We start from the raw sequence: 15,001 nt of genomic DNA, 5'->3' as shown, positions 1-15,001 counted from the left end.
CTTTTTACACATTTAAGTATACTTTATGCACACCATAACTTCCACTTTGGGTATTAATTTGCTGTGTTTTTAATATGAATCATTACACTTTGTCATACTATTGCCACATCTAAAATTCTGTGGCAAAGTAGAATGTTCTCTTAAAATAATGCTGTAAAAAGTCCAATGCGGTGCTAGGAATCACCCTAAAATGAAGTTATGCATGTAACACATTTGTTCAGTGATCTGATTTTACAGACAGGAAGTGACCAACTCAGTGGACAACTTCACACATGGTGCAAAAGCACCTAATAACAAAACAATAAATACTAGAAACATGAGTAAAGGAATCCCAGTAGCCATTACTATACAAAAGATAACATCAAGAAACATTCAACACATGTAAAACACATATAAACACTCTACAAGGGCATGACCGGAAAACTCTACCACAGATTGGCCGTGGGCAGAGCTTTGACTCACCACAGAACTAGACTAACACTGAATTGTTCAACACTGTCAAATAACCCCCCACTGAAGGCTGTTTAATTCAGATCGGAATATATATTGCATTTTGGGGTGCTAAAGTCATCTTTGAAATATTTAGCACTGAAATATTAGCACTCCAGTCTTTGCTGTGCAGGCCACTTTCTAACACCAAGTGATCTTTGGTTGTAAAACATGGAGCCTACAACACTTAACATTTAATAAAACACGAAAACATTACTTTCCCCATCCTTTTATCTGTTTTAAAGACACTTTAACTCTGAAACATATTGTATCGGAAGTAGAGCTGTTTCTCAAGCCTACAACTGGTTTTCTTGAAAATGCGAACCGATGAAAAGGCACCTGAATGCAGCAGAGGCCTAATGTCTCGTATCTGGGTGATAAACGGGACTTTTTTTTGGTTACAATAAACACGTAGAAAGATTAATCTTTTTTGGGCTTCTTGTGGTAGATTAATTGTCGCTAACGTGTTTTACGAATTTTACAATATTGTTTAGTCACATAAACTGTGTCTGGATGCGGTTTTGTAACTGTCCACATGGTGTCGCTGTAAGGACAGCGCTACATGTCTAGTGTACCGTAAACATCCGGCGACACGTCTCTCAAATATAGCTCAGCGAACCGTTGGATACGTCGTTATTAATTTAATCCTTTCTGGGCTTTTCATTAATATGAAATGTTGTTTCTTTGACGTGTTGAGTGTCAGCCTGCTAGTTTGAAGTGTTTTATTTTTAAACTAAGGGCGCCTTAGTCAAGCCCAGGACCTCAAATGGGTGAGGTGAGGAAGCTGCAGAAGAAGTTGAGACAGATTGAAAATCTGGAAATAAAAATCAGTCTTACCCCAGAGGAGAGATTCAAGGTACAGGAACACTTTATCTGCCTTTCCCCTCGTGTTAATATGATCTGTGTAACCTGTGTGACTACGGCAAAGCCTGAAAAGATTTCCCCTTTGGTGTGAAAATAGGTTATGACTGCAGCACAGACAGAGCTTTAGTTCAAATCAAACACATAAGAAGAGATCTTCACCAGCTGACGCAGGTGGAGATCAGTGGTTAAGGTAGTGTTGCATATTCAAACAGTCCATTGAAACAGGCTTATTCCAGCATATCAGATCCTCTAGTATCCGGGCTCACTTGGTTAAATAAAGATGACATTTTAATGAAGTCATGGAGTTTTGAAGTTAGGCTTCTTAAACTAGATGTAACAGTTTAGCTATCTTGAGGAAGAAAAATATGTGATTAGCATGAATTAAAGATAGTGTTGGGATGAATAATTTGACAGTTTTTGCCTTAGGAATGTGGGAGATCAGAAGCCCAGACTTTGTGCAGAGTGCATCAGACAAAATAATGATCAGGAGTCTCAGGAGAACTTCACGATGTTAAAGGGCAGAATCTGAATGCTTATGGACGTGCTCTACAAAGGTGTTTTTTTAGCCACAGAACAACCCCTGCACCCTCTAATGAGGAACAAAATAATACATGCATGCACTTCCTCGCACATGTGTAATCTAAGACCAATTTGTAGTGATGGGAAAGGCTAGGGCTGCTCAGTGCAAGAGAACACGATTATTAAACATGATTACTTATTTTTGATTTGACAACATCTGCATCTTTGCATGAATATCAAAAGATTGAATAAATATGTCATACTGCAGCGCAGCCATAACTGTATATGAAATTGTGCAAGATGTTTTGCTTAATTCCCACTCCTGACTCAAAACCACAGTAGTTCCACATGACTGAGGCCATTTACCCTTTTCATCATCTCCTTTAGCTCTCTAGCTTAAAAACAGGACTATATACCATGGCTCCCTCTGTTTCTCACTTAAATGAGAGTGAGAGCTGTATTCAGAGGGGGGTATCTCCATTTACAGCAAATTAGAGACAAGTGACAAACAAGCCAAACGTGGCATGCAGGAGATGTTTGATCTCAGTTATCTTGTTTTCATGACTGTGGAAAGCCAAAATCAAAATTCTGAATGAAAACCTGTTGTCAAAGAGCTTCAAACCTACCAGAAAGCAGCTTTAAATAGACACAGCAATAACACATTTTATTTAAGTGATTTATCCCAAAATTCACAATGAATAATGTGAATTTCAAAGCTTCAATCCCACATAGGTAACATTTTGGTGACATGTTTATTTGGATTCAAACTAACCTTTGAATAAATGTATTGCTCTTAAATAATAATGATAATAACTTTTATGTGTATAGCACCTTTAAAACAGAGAAACAAAATTCTTTGAAAATAAGCAGAATTACAAAAAAAGACAAAGCTAACCATTAGAACTCAACAAGAAAGAAAAACCCTCAACAACAGAAGAATCTGTGGAAAATTCAGCCAACAATGTGACCCTAACATCATAATTAACCAGAGGATACATAATAAAACACAGGAACGTGTCATGAAGTCATTATAAAGACCTGAAAACATAAAAATCATGAAGAAAAATGATATTTAAAGTTAAATTAAAATCCAGAATAACTAGATGAATCAAAGTAAAACAGGAACACAAATATAAGAACATGCAAGATATAAAGAAGAGCTAAAACAGTGAGAATAGATAGAAGAAAAGGGGTAGATGTTATCAGATTAGAATACAACAAATTAGAAAGCTAGAAACTGTAAAATAATAAAAACAAGAAAACACATAAAATAAAGCTCTATGATTCATCGAGGTCAAATGAAACCACATCCATTCACTGAGACATGCTGCATGACTTAAACTGGGATACAGTTTGGTGGCTCCACTGTAGATTTCTGTCAGATTATTACAGAAGTAAAGGAACACAACTGAACACTGCAGCCTTTATTCTGGATATTTCATAAATGAGAAGCATAGAGCTGGGCAATCAACTGATTTTATTGATAAAGTGGATTTTTGGAAAATCAATTTTTTCAAAATTTAAGTTCAGGACTCTTGTAGTTTTACAGCAACAATATCAAAAGTAGGGCTGGGCAGTTAATCGAAAATTAAATTAAATCGCAATATGGCCTGCTGCAATTTTCAAATCACAGAAGTTGCAATATTTCTTTAACCTGAAATTTGTGACAAAATACAGGTTTTAAACTTTTTTTGTAGCAGAGATGTTATGCATTTCATTTCATGCTATCATTCAAGTGCCATTTTTTAGAATAATTATCATTCCCTTCAGTACAATAATACATATCCAATTTGCAATACGAGTCAAAATCATCACAATTAGATACTTTTCAAAATTGCTAGTTTTATCTAATCATGCATTGGTTATGATAAATAATGATTTATTTCTTGTGTTCGTTGAAAATTATACAAGATGAGGAACTTAAGGAGTAATCGCATCTCAAATCTTAATCGTAATATTGGGTAAAAAAAAAATATGATTTGATTATTTTCCCAGATTGTTCAGCCCTAATCAAAAGTTTAACCTTCTGTCAAAAACTTTGGTTATGTGTTAGTTTTGGTGACCCATGTAAACAAAATGATATGTCTTTCATTTATAAACTACAAGTATCATCAAACTAAAAGAAATACCTTGTTTTGACTTTTGATAATCAGTTATTTCGCACATTCTGAACCTTTTTTTTGTAGAAATTGTAATTTAACGCATTTTTGAATGATGTTCATCATAATAAAAATGGTCATCTGATTCTGAATTAGTATCCTGATGGTCTTGTCTGCTTCGCTGAGGAATCAGCATTAGCCTAATTGTAGTCTGTTCCCTTTATTGAATGTTATATTTTAGCAATAGAAACAATTAAACAAAGCAGCACTGAGACAAAACAACACAAAAAACCCAAATGCCAGCAGCCACAGCATAGCATACTTACATACAGACATTGTACATAAATGTGCCAAAATAAAGCATGTAGTGGTGTGCCAAAAACAGTTTGTGATCACACACTCAGAATAACTAAATACAGGAGTGCTGTGCACCAGTTCTGACACATTCAGCAGGCAACTAGAATGCTTTTAAAGTTTCTGAAAGAAAGAGTCCAAGGGCTTCCATAGTGTCTACAATTTGTCAGATTTACAATTGAGGTCATGAGTCAGTTTCTCGAAGGGAAAAAGGGCTGCGATTTGGGAAATCCACATTAGCTGCTTGGACCTGTGGAGAAGACCAACACAGCAAGATACACAACTTTTTGCCAAAAACAAGAGAATTGTTAACAGAGATCTGACATCTGTATTAACAAGATTTTATGAGTATGTTCAGCATAAAGGGGATAGTTTGTCATTTTTCTTCTGCATTGCTGAATGATCCTCTGACATACACATGGATATACGTACCTTTCTGTAGCCTTAAACAAAGCTTTGTAGAGCTGGGGGACATCCTCTGAAGGCGAACTGGTGAAAGAGACCATAACACTCTGATGTTCTGACAGTTTCAGTCAGATTGAATCTTTCATAGTGAAGTGACGGATTTCATGATACCTGAAACAGTCTTTATGTGGAATTCACAACATTTTTAATTTACTCAAAATGCTTAAAGGAGCGAGAGATCAACAGGCAGGTAAAATCTGAGAGATCCTAAGAGGACCATTAGCTACGATAGACATAACCAAGCAGATATAAAAGGAATTTTTAAGCATCTTTTGTCTGTTACTTTAGCAGATTAGACACTTTCAGACCCTGAGTGCTCATGTTAGTAGCCACCCTCCCCTGACTCAGTGCACTTTTAAATACAGGTTTGTGGATTACACTTTAAGGCCTAAAGGAAACTTGGTTTCACTTTGGTAGATTTTGTTATAAAAATGATTAAAAAAAACCCAACTTGATTCTTTTTATTTGTAGCTTTTTACGCAGAAAAGGAAAATTGATTAAAGCAATTAAATCAACTTTTTTGTGAAAAGTAATCTGAGATTTTATTTTAAGGTCATATAGCCCAGCCCTAGATAGACCATAACATTATAAAAGATCTTTATTATTTTATGTCACCATATTTGACTTAAATGGAAATGTGAAGCTAATAGCTTCATCTGTACAAAGTCAAAGATGTAAAAAACGGTTATCACATTTTCTATGGCTGAAAATGTTTTCATATTGCCTCCTCAAACAACAAAAATTCATTATTCTTGTAATTGACCAAAAAAGAGTAGTTACAGCAGCTTACAAAAGCAGAAACCAGCAAAAATTAAAAATCAACAGGACAAAGAACAAATCAAAGTGGTTATTCTGTTATTCAAAGTATATTTTCCTTTTTTCTTCCCTTTGCTTTTAAATCACTGAATAATTCTTTAAATCCAGTACAATTATTATAAAACATGTCTTTTTGTGATTAGATACCCTCTCTATTGCTGTAAATGACAGTTGTGGTCAGGATATAGCCTCTTGAAACAAGTATTCCTACATTTCCCAGAATGCAACTGTCTCCCTGCCCACTAGTTGTTCTTTTAAACTCCATGAAGCAATCTCCAAGCCTATTGCAAGATAACTAAATGCCATCAGTAGCATAAACATGTATGTTTCTCACAGGTCACACTCTAGTTGAGCCACAAAAGACTTCATAAAAGTAGTTTCACAGTTAAAGAAGTAGATTTGTAAGCGTAACATGAGTGAATTGCTCTTTTAAAAGAAGTAAACAACCAGTTTATATCAAGGAGACATGCCTAATTCACTTATTTGGGCACGTTTCATAACTCACATTAAGACAGGAGTTCTGTATGTGTTGCCAGTTGCAGCCTAATAAATCAAGACAGTCCAAGCGTGTTGCCTGTGCATATAAACAACTTGTGGATTAAGCAGCCTGGTTTATAACCAATCTCGTGCCTTCTCTCCTCTCAGATCTCCAGGAAGGCGGAGCTGCGTTCCAGATTGGCTGAGCTTCAGCTGCAGCTTTCTGGCCCGCAGCAAACTCTGGGGATTGTGGGAGACGGAAAAAAGGAGAAGATGAAAAGACAAGTGTAAGGAAGTGAGGGAGAAGTACCAGCGGGGGGGGGGTTGAGGGCAGATGGAGGGGAGAGTAATTCTTCAAAAGCAACAACATTCACTCTGATGCCTTTGATCTTTTTGTATGTCGAACCAAACACACTTCAGGTCAAATGCTGTCATGCTTTAACAAAAAAGGAACTTTGCACTGATCACAATGTGCCATGTAAACATCAGTTAGGGATGTCAGCCCCCCACTAAAACTCTTCAGGGTGTTCTGCAGCTCACCATATGTTGATATTAATATTATCAACCTGAATGAAACACAAGAGCTCTATGTAATACCCAGCTCATTAAGGAGTAATGTTTTTGTTTGCGTTCAACTTCTTCCACAGGTAGGATGCCATGCACACTTTGCATCTCACTTATTCATTCAGCTCTTGCTTTCTGCACCGGCACAGGGAGGATGCCCCCGAGGCCCTTCCATCACAAATGCCTCCAGCCTCCAAGATCCTTAGGGGAGAAAAAGAGTCCAGAGCTCGAGAAACGCCAGCGCTGGCTGCCAGGCAGAGGGAAACAGGAGGGGGAGCGGAGACAGGCGGATGGCAGGAGAGGACGGAGGAGCCCGTGAAGGTGTCAGATCACTGCCCAGATGTTTCAGGAGGCGATTTGGAGTCTGACAACATGGACCAGGAAGGTGGGGTAATTAAAAGAAGTGGCAAGGCTGTGTTGAAAGTACAATGCAGCGCCCTAATTTGTGATTAACATCTAAAACCAGATTATACATTTATGCCCTGAGGAGTCCTAACAAGCTCATGTGTCTGCCAGCGTTTAAACCAACAGACTGCTCTTGTTTCCCTCAAGACCAGAATGCAGGTTTTGCTTCCTCTAAGCTCAATTAGCACCACGCTTCGCTTTGGCAAACTAATCCATATTGAAGGAGTGTGTAGATTAACAAGCTGGGACGCTGATGAGGCAACATTGCTAATTGCACAATTCATTTTTTCTCCTGTAGAGGCAGAATTTACATCCCTCCAGTTGTCGTGGGAGAAGACGAAGTTCCGCCTGAGGCTGTTGGAGGGCCACAATGACATTGTCACCTGTGTGGTTGCTGTTGACAACCTGGTTGTTTCTGGAAGGTAAAGCAAGGGCGTCGATTTGCATAATGGATGTGCAAAGTGAGCACTTCACCTAATTTATCCCTTAATATGCTCCTGCTTCTCCCTCGCTGTCTGACATGTATTTGTTTTTCTTCCCCCGCCCTTACGGCTCGGCGCGAATCTCTTGCGATTTCCGTTGAACGCCTTTTAACTTTGCTTGCTCTCACCACCTCCTCTGACTCACCATACCTCCAATTTTTTAATCTCTCTTATTCTCCCCACCTTACTCCATCCCTCTTTCCCCTCTAAGCCGAGATACGACAGTCAAGGTGTGGCACGTTCCCACAGCAACGGAGCACAAGAACCTGGGGGGTCACACTGGTGGGGTCACCTGTCTGTCTGCGCCTCCCCCTGAGTACTGCAGGAGGCTGGGTGAGGACACATACACGCACATCCTTACATGTGCTACAGCTGAGTAATGCCTGTGTCCTGCGGTCTGGTAATTATAGGAGCAGTTCATCAGATCAAGCCCAGTGAGAGATAACCTCGGCAGACACTTTAGAGAGCTTGCTGTCTGTCTGAAGCAGGCAGCCCTCCATCACTTCAACTCCAACGCCTCCCACACTGCCTCCCCTCCTTCTCCCCTAACTTAAAATACAAAGTGGAGTTTGCAGCACTTAAATGATGCAGCCTTAGTCACACTGTTTGCATCAGTATAATTATTTGTTTCTTTTTTTATTTGGTAAATCCTGTCTCTTCTGTCTTTGCCTCTCCCTTGCAATCTGTCTCTTTCTTCATTTTGTACATCATCACTTATTTACAGCTTCCCTCTCGGCTTAATCTTTTTTGTCCTCTCTCTTGTCTGTGATGCCCGTTCATTTCTCCTCCTCCACATGCTTGTCCTCCTCCCTTTCCCCTCCTGCTCTTTTGTCTGTGTTTGCCCTCTCCCCAGCCTGGTCCCTGTCTCTGTCCGACAAGGAGAGATTTATTTTGAGCGGCTCGGCAGACTGCTATGTGAAGATCTGGGCCCTGAGCATTGGTAGGCTTAACCACACAGACACACAAAGATGTATACATGCGTATATCAAAGTAGACGTAGCCTCAGGGCACTGTCTCTGAAACACGTGTGTAATCAATACGTGCCTGTGTGACTGGTGGTCAGTGTCCTGGTAATTAAATGAGTATTTTTCTGTTTCCTTCAGGGCAGTGTGTAAAGTCGATCTACACGTTTAACACTGTGACTGCGCTCTGCTTTGTGCCAGAGGGAGACGGCTATATCATCACTGGGTCAGGTGGGTTTTGTTGTGGAGAGCAGGTGTGTGAGGAGGAAAGAGTTCATTACATCATATTTTTAGCTTTTATCTACTCAGTTGCACGTTTTTTTCCAGTATATGGGCAGATTCTCACACTGCAGTCCTCCAGCAGTAAGCTAGTGAGTGTGTCACAGGGCCATCGAGGTAAATCAGAGGGATAGAGGCACAGAGTTTAGGGCAGACAGGCTCAGGTGTGTCGAACCGTGACCAACAGTAATGACTGCCAGCCACCTGTCAGCTCACATTAACCTCACACTCTGTGCCCCCCCTCAGATGGGGGGAAAGTTCAAGCCTGGAGCTGGCACATTTTCGAGAACTGCCAGTCAATCAATGCTCACCAGGAAGCAGTCACCTCCATCCAGGTGGGTCGCTCACTCTCTAACATATAAAGCCTATAAAAAATATTCACCCCTTTGGATGTTTTACCCTTTTGTTGATTTTTATGAATCAATCAAGGTCAATAGAATTTGGCTTTTTTTTTGACGATTTTTGTTTTTACAAATAAAGCTCTTTAATGTCAAAGTAAAAACAGATTTCTACAGAGTAATGTCAATTAAATTAAATATGAGATGTAAAAGAATCAGCTGCATAAATATTAACCCCATTTAAAGTGACTGATCTTATTTAACAGAGTTCCAGCCCATTGGTGCCAGTAGTCTCACAATTAGGGAAATGGGGATCACCTGAGTGCAGTGGGTGTGTCTCAAGTGATTGTAGTATAAAGACAGCTGTGTCTGGGAGGTCCAGTCACTGATTAATCAGTATTCCTGACTACCATTACACCATGAAGACAAAAGAACACTCTGAACATCTCAGAGAAAAGGTTATTGAAAATTCTAAGTCAGGGGATGGATATAAAAAAAATCCAATTCACTAAACATCCCCCAGAGTTCAGTCAAATCCATTATCAAGAAATGGAAGGAATATGGCATGTGTAAATCTACCTAGATCAGGCTGTCCTCACAAACTGAGCGACTGTAAAAGAAAGAGACCAGTGAGAGAGGCCAGAAAGACGCCTGTGACTACTCTGAAGGAGATACAAGCTTCAGAAGCTGAGATGGCAGAGGCTCTGCACACAACAACTGTTGTTCTTTTATGGGAGAGTGGCAAAGAGAAAGCCACTGTTAAAGAAAACTCAGATTAAATCTCCACTAATGGCATGTGGGAGACTCCATGGTTAAGTAGAAGAAAATTCTTTGGTCAGATGAGACCAAAATGGAGCTTTTTGGCCAGTAGACACTATGTTGCACATCACCACAACCGTTCCTACTGTGAAGCATGGTGGTGGCAGCATCATGCTGTGGGAATGCTTCTCAGCAGCCAGCCATGGAAGGCTTGTAACTGTAGAGAGTGTGATGAATGCGGCAAAATAGAGGAAGGCAGCCTTATTCAGTCTGCAAGAAAACTACAACTATGAGAATAAGATTTATTTTCTAGTAAAACAATGACCTAAAGCATACAGCCAAAGCTACACAGAAATAGGTTAAAGACAACAAGGTGAAGGTTCTGGATTGGCTGAGTCAAAGCTCAGACCTCAATCCAATAGAGAATTTGTGGCTGGACTTGAAAAGGGCTGTTCACCTGATCCACATGCAGTGTGACAGAGCTTGAGCAGTTTGGAAAAGAATGGAGTAAAATTGTAGTATCTAGATGTGCAAGCCCAATTGAGGCCTGTCCACACAGACTTAGTGCTGTGATTGCAGCCAAAGCTGCATCTACTAAATACTGACTTGAAGTGGGTGAAAATTTATGTGGTCATTTATTTTACATCACATATTTTTTATTTAATTTACATACTTAATAGAAATATGTTTTCACTTTGACATTAAAGATTTTTTTTTAGTATTTTTTTGTCAAAAGCCAAATTAAATTGACCGTGACTGATGTGTAAAATCAATAAAAGGGTGAAACATCCAACAGGGTGACAACTTTTAATAGGCATTGTACATGCCATGTAATGGCAGCTATTTTTCCATGTTCTGCTTATTTGAAAAGAGTTGTTTTACACAAAGCTGACAATGTTTCTCTCTGAGTAAAATCTCTTTTAAGTTGTGTGGAAACTCTTGATTTAATTTGTGAAAAAAGCCTTTTCTCTGAAAATCAAGCAGCTTTATTTCTTCTCTATTTTCCTCTCACAGTTTTTTCTTGTTTATTGCCTCTGAACAAAATCAAAGATATTTGTTGAGATGCAAGCTGGAGAACTCGGCCAATTACAGAGAGCAAACTGTACAAATTCAGAGCAAAAAGGCTTTTTATGAATATTGAAGTCCTGAGCTGTGTATACATAATTTCTTTTTTTCAATTTGCAATCATCAGAGTATGCTCGAAGCATTAAAGCGCTGCACATCATTGTCATCCTCTTTGTGTTTATAATGCAAAGTGCACAATCCATTTATAACCAACAGCGGCAGAAAAGTACATTTTAAAACTATTCATACACTTCTCCACAATTTACGGACACACACAAACACACAGTGGGTAAAGACTCATATCACCATGACAACCGTGTCTCCTGTGCCCTCCACAGTCTCAGGGTCCACTGGTGTTCAGTGGCTCGGCTGAGGGAGGGGTGTCTGTGTGGGAGAACCGGTGTTCGGATCGAGACCCCCTGAGGCTGCTGCACCACTGGAGCGGCCAGGTGACGGGCTGTGGAGGGGGGGCGGGGGGCCGCGTGACCCTCAGCCCACGGGGAGATCGAGTGTTTCTGGCTCATGGTCGAGCCTGGCTCAAGATCCTGCACTGGAGGAATGGTGAGCTCAGGAATTAGACTGGCAGAGAAAGAGTGAGAGAGTGTGTTTCAGATAGAGAGAGAGATGGAAAAGGAAGGCAGATACAGGATCATTTGCATAATCCTTCCACCTAACATCTGTCCAATTACCACAGGAACCATGTCCAGACTGACCAATCACAGCAGCATCGTCGGGGTAACAGATTGTGTTCACCAGACAGGAGGCCTCCTAATTGGCTCCTGCTACGATGTGGCAAATGGAGAGAGTTCACTGAACAGTGAGTAGCAGAGTAAACCGTGTGCAACCAGAAGTTCCTCACTCCACTCTGAGTGGGTAAAAGCACTTAAATACAAAATCGAAACCACTTTGTTTTCCTCCGCTGACCCCTCTCCTCTCCCTCTCCTCCTTCTAGTCTTCTCTTTGCCTCAGTGTCGGTACCTGGCCTCTCTGACCTGGCCTCACGCTCCCAGGATCCTCTGCTTTGCAGCATGGACCACAGGGAGTGGAGACCACCGCTGGGTCACAGGAGGTCGAGACCTCATCGTATGGGAACAGCTCCCGAGTTCTGGGAAGCAAAGGTGAGTTCAAGATGTGTCAACATGACTCATTTTAAACGATGCAAATCTAAACTGCTAAATTATTTTTGTCATTTGAATATTCATCATTTCTTACAAGGTCACAAGCATTCCTAATTCCAAAGCTATTCTGGGATTTACACTATGCTAATGAGTGACACACATGTCTGCTTGTTAAATAAAGTGCGGGTGCATGTGAACATTTCAGGGGTGACGTCACAGTGAGGAGAGACAATCGGTTGGAGTCCTGCTCACTGGAGTCAGAGGGAGACACAGAAGATGACGAGGAGACTGATGGTACTCACAGAAACACTGAAATTTCACACCTTATTATATCTCCATTTACTGACACATTTGATGAGTAACTGTGGATTTGCCGAGGACTATCATATTAATTATAGAGAAATTACAACTAGACCGGAATAGAGGCGCAAGACTGGCACTGAACTGTGATGGAAGAGCTAACATCAACAAAATCCACATAACTTTGTACTTACACTCATTAATAAAGGAAAGAACTAACATTTGCTGCTTTTTTTTAAAAGTATGTCATAATCTAAAGACCCAAATGTTCTGTTTAATCAAATGTTGTTCAGTTGCAATGTTCATGAGTTCATTACAAAGCATGCTTCCGATGGGTATTATGCACCTCCACTCACAAATACCAGTGCAGGACAGCACACTGTCATGCTTAGAGGTATGAAACTGTGGAATAATCTTCCATCAGATATCACATACTCACTAGTAAATCTGTTTTTCAAAAAAGACAACCAAACAATATGTAATGTCTGTTTAACCAGTCTAAATTTACATTCAAAAATTTAGAATATTTTGTTTTTTCATTTTTGAGTACATTTGTGTCACGTTGTAGTGGCTGTACTCATTGTTTAAAGAGGAAACATCACATATCCTGTACTAAATACTTAGTGCATAAGAAGGCAAAGTGCATTCACACTGGGAAGTATACTCAACTGCAGTGTACTACTGACATACTCAAAACCATCCAAGACTTGAGTCTAGGTTCTTTGCAGATGACACCATGCAGCGAACTCCCCTTAGGGGCAAGTTGTGATTTCTGCTTAGAGAAACACTACCAAAAAGGCCATGTTGTTAGCTGTTTACAACTATGCCAAGTTTTCAGATTGCGGAAATAAGCACATTCTTAAATCTTGAGCTATCTTTGTCTCCCGAAAGTACTGAAATATTTAGGCAAAAACAAAAAAACAGAAAAAAAACCTCATGTGGAAATGGTCTGATCTTCCCTGTATTTCCTCTGCTGATGCCCATCCAGCCTCTCTTGATGTGACTGGAAATCCATCTCTTTTTAGAGGTCCAGATTATTTGGCTCAGCTTATTAGAGCTGGTTGTTCAGCTTCCAAATGGCTCTTCATTTTATAATAGTTTAGCTTTTTAAATGTGGATTATATATCAGCAAAGGATGGATGAACGAGAACTGGCCCTCAAATTGGAGCTAGCTGCAGGTGGCTTACATTAAAGAGCTGTTTCATAGCACATGCTCATTCATGAGCAGCTCATCATCACCCGGTCTCTAACCTCACTAGTTTTTTCAGTTGATGGTATATCACTGTTTCAATTAAAAGCATGTTTGTGAAAAAACATTTCTTTTTCCATATGTTTATGGGGCTCAGCTAGCCTCGTAGCTCAATACTGGTACTGGCTAGATGACACTAGAAGCTATTGGTCTACAGGACTGAGTAAAATGTGATGTTGATTCCTTCCACATCAGGTAAATAGGTTAAACTGTGTACATAGCATAGAAACATTTAGAGATTTAAAGTACTAACTTTCCTCTGTTCCCATACAGTCCTAATAGCCTTACCCCACTTCCTAACCCCCAATGGACATCACGTGACTGCAAAGAACCTAAAGAACTATGGACACTTAGCACCCTCAACGAATGCCATATTGCTGATTAGCAGATATGGTACTGTCAATATGCACACTAACTTTAGCATCCGCTAGCTAGCTAGCCTGTTACTAGCAACAACGGCACGTTTTAATTAAGAAAACGGCAGTTACAGTAAAATAACTTGTTTTCTTAAAGGGAACAATGTTAAAATAACATACACATTAAATGAATTTAAAACTAAGAGAAAATAGCCATCAAATTTGTTGACATTTGTTTTCTTTTCCTGTAAGTGTAAAATTGCTGTGTGCGATTTAGGAAAACACTAACCTGACATAATTAAGAATTGTGTACCTTGTTTAAATATACTGTGATAAACAGAAATATATGATTTGTGATTTTTTTTTTTCTTCAAATTGTATTCTGATTAGAGTTAATATGAGCCAATGAGGGATTACCATTTTGATGGCCAGTGGGTTCATCATGTTCTTACTGGTTTCTGTTGGAGCTGTTATTGTACTGTTATCATTACCTTTCTTTAAATTATGACTTTTACTCGTATGTTTGGACTTTAATAGTGTAATTTATCAAGATCCAGACAGATAAATAGATAGACAGACAGAAAGACAGACAGACAGCTAGATGTCGTGACGAATCCTTTCTATCTGCTTGTCATATTTAGATTATGATGACGAGGACAACGATGAAGGAAGAGTCAGCGTGTGTGATGTCACAGAGGACGCAGAGCCCAGCTCGTGGCTTCGCTGCATTCTTCAGTGAGAGATAGTTTCTCACCCTATGAACGCTACGGCCTCCAGCCAGGAGGAGGAAATGAGAAGGAGGGGTGGCGGCAAAAGAGGGGAGTGAAGTGTGACAGTGTCAGAGAGGAAGCATATGGATGGAGAAGGTGTGAGTTTGTATTTATGTGTGTTAGCAGATTATTTTCTATGTAAATATTTTTACACTTACAATAAAGCTGTTACAGTGACTCTCACCTTCAAATATGCATCCTGTCATTTTTTGAAACTCGACCCTGCCTCTTCTTCAGACACCAGCTTATCGCTCCACTCTGTGCAAATGAA

General features: G+C 39.7%; 1 protein-coding gene across 2 annotated transcripts; it reads left to right on the top strand.

Moving 5' to 3' along the window:
* Window positions 1–1,070: 1,070 nt before the first annotated feature.
* On the top strand, window positions 1,071–14,885 carry si:ch211-154o6.3 (uncharacterized protein LOC563854 homolog). Of its 2 annotated transcripts, none has more exons than XM_041792561.1 (13): window positions 1,071–1,345; window positions 6,252–6,370; window positions 6,797–7,032; window positions 7,351–7,474; window positions 7,746–7,867; window positions 8,388–8,474; window positions 8,638–8,727; window positions 9,022–9,110; window positions 11,276–11,498; window positions 11,632–11,754; window positions 11,890–12,055; window positions 12,261–12,349; window positions 14,602–14,885. In XM_041792561.1, exons 1-13 carry the CDS (start codon window positions 1,256–1,258, stop codon window positions 14,697–14,699), a joined length of 1,656 nt encoding a protein of 551 aa, XP_041648495.1. In that variant the 5' UTR covers window positions 1,071–1,255; the 3' UTR covers window positions 14,700–14,885. The 2 variants fall into 2 exon arrangements, with proteins under 2 accessions (XP_041648495.1, XP_041648494.1); XM_041792560.1 differs by lacking the exon at window positions 14,602–14,885 and adding an exon at window positions 13,878–14,577.
* The last annotated feature ends 116 nt before the right edge of the window (window positions 14,886–15,001 follow it).

The sequence above is a fragment of the Cheilinus undulatus genome, linkage group 8 (genome assembly GCF_018320785.1).
Source record: "Cheilinus undulatus linkage group 8, ASM1832078v1, whole genome shotgun sequence".
In the NCBI taxonomy this organism is placed as follows: domain Eukaryota; kingdom Metazoa; phylum Chordata; class Actinopteri; order Labriformes; family Labridae; genus Cheilinus; species Cheilinus undulatus.
This window is presented reverse-complemented; position numbering and strand designations above follow the sequence as displayed.

What these genes read in the sequence shown, in the direction of transcription:
- si:ch211-154o6.3 (XM_041792560.1), top strand. Translation starts at nt 1,256, where the DNA reads ATGGGTGAGGTGAGGAAGCTGCAGAAGAAGTTGAGACAGATTGAAAAT. An exon ending in GAGAAGATGAAAAGACAAGT is followed by an intron (nt 6,371 to 6,796) that starts GTAAGGAAGTGA and finishes GCACCGGCACAG; the next exon opens with GGAGGATGCCCCCGAGGCCC. An exon ending in GATCTGGGCCCTGAGCATTG is followed by an intron (nt 8,475 to 8,637) that starts GTAGGCTTAACC and finishes TGTTTCCTTCAG; the next exon opens with GGCAGTGTGTAAAGTCGATC.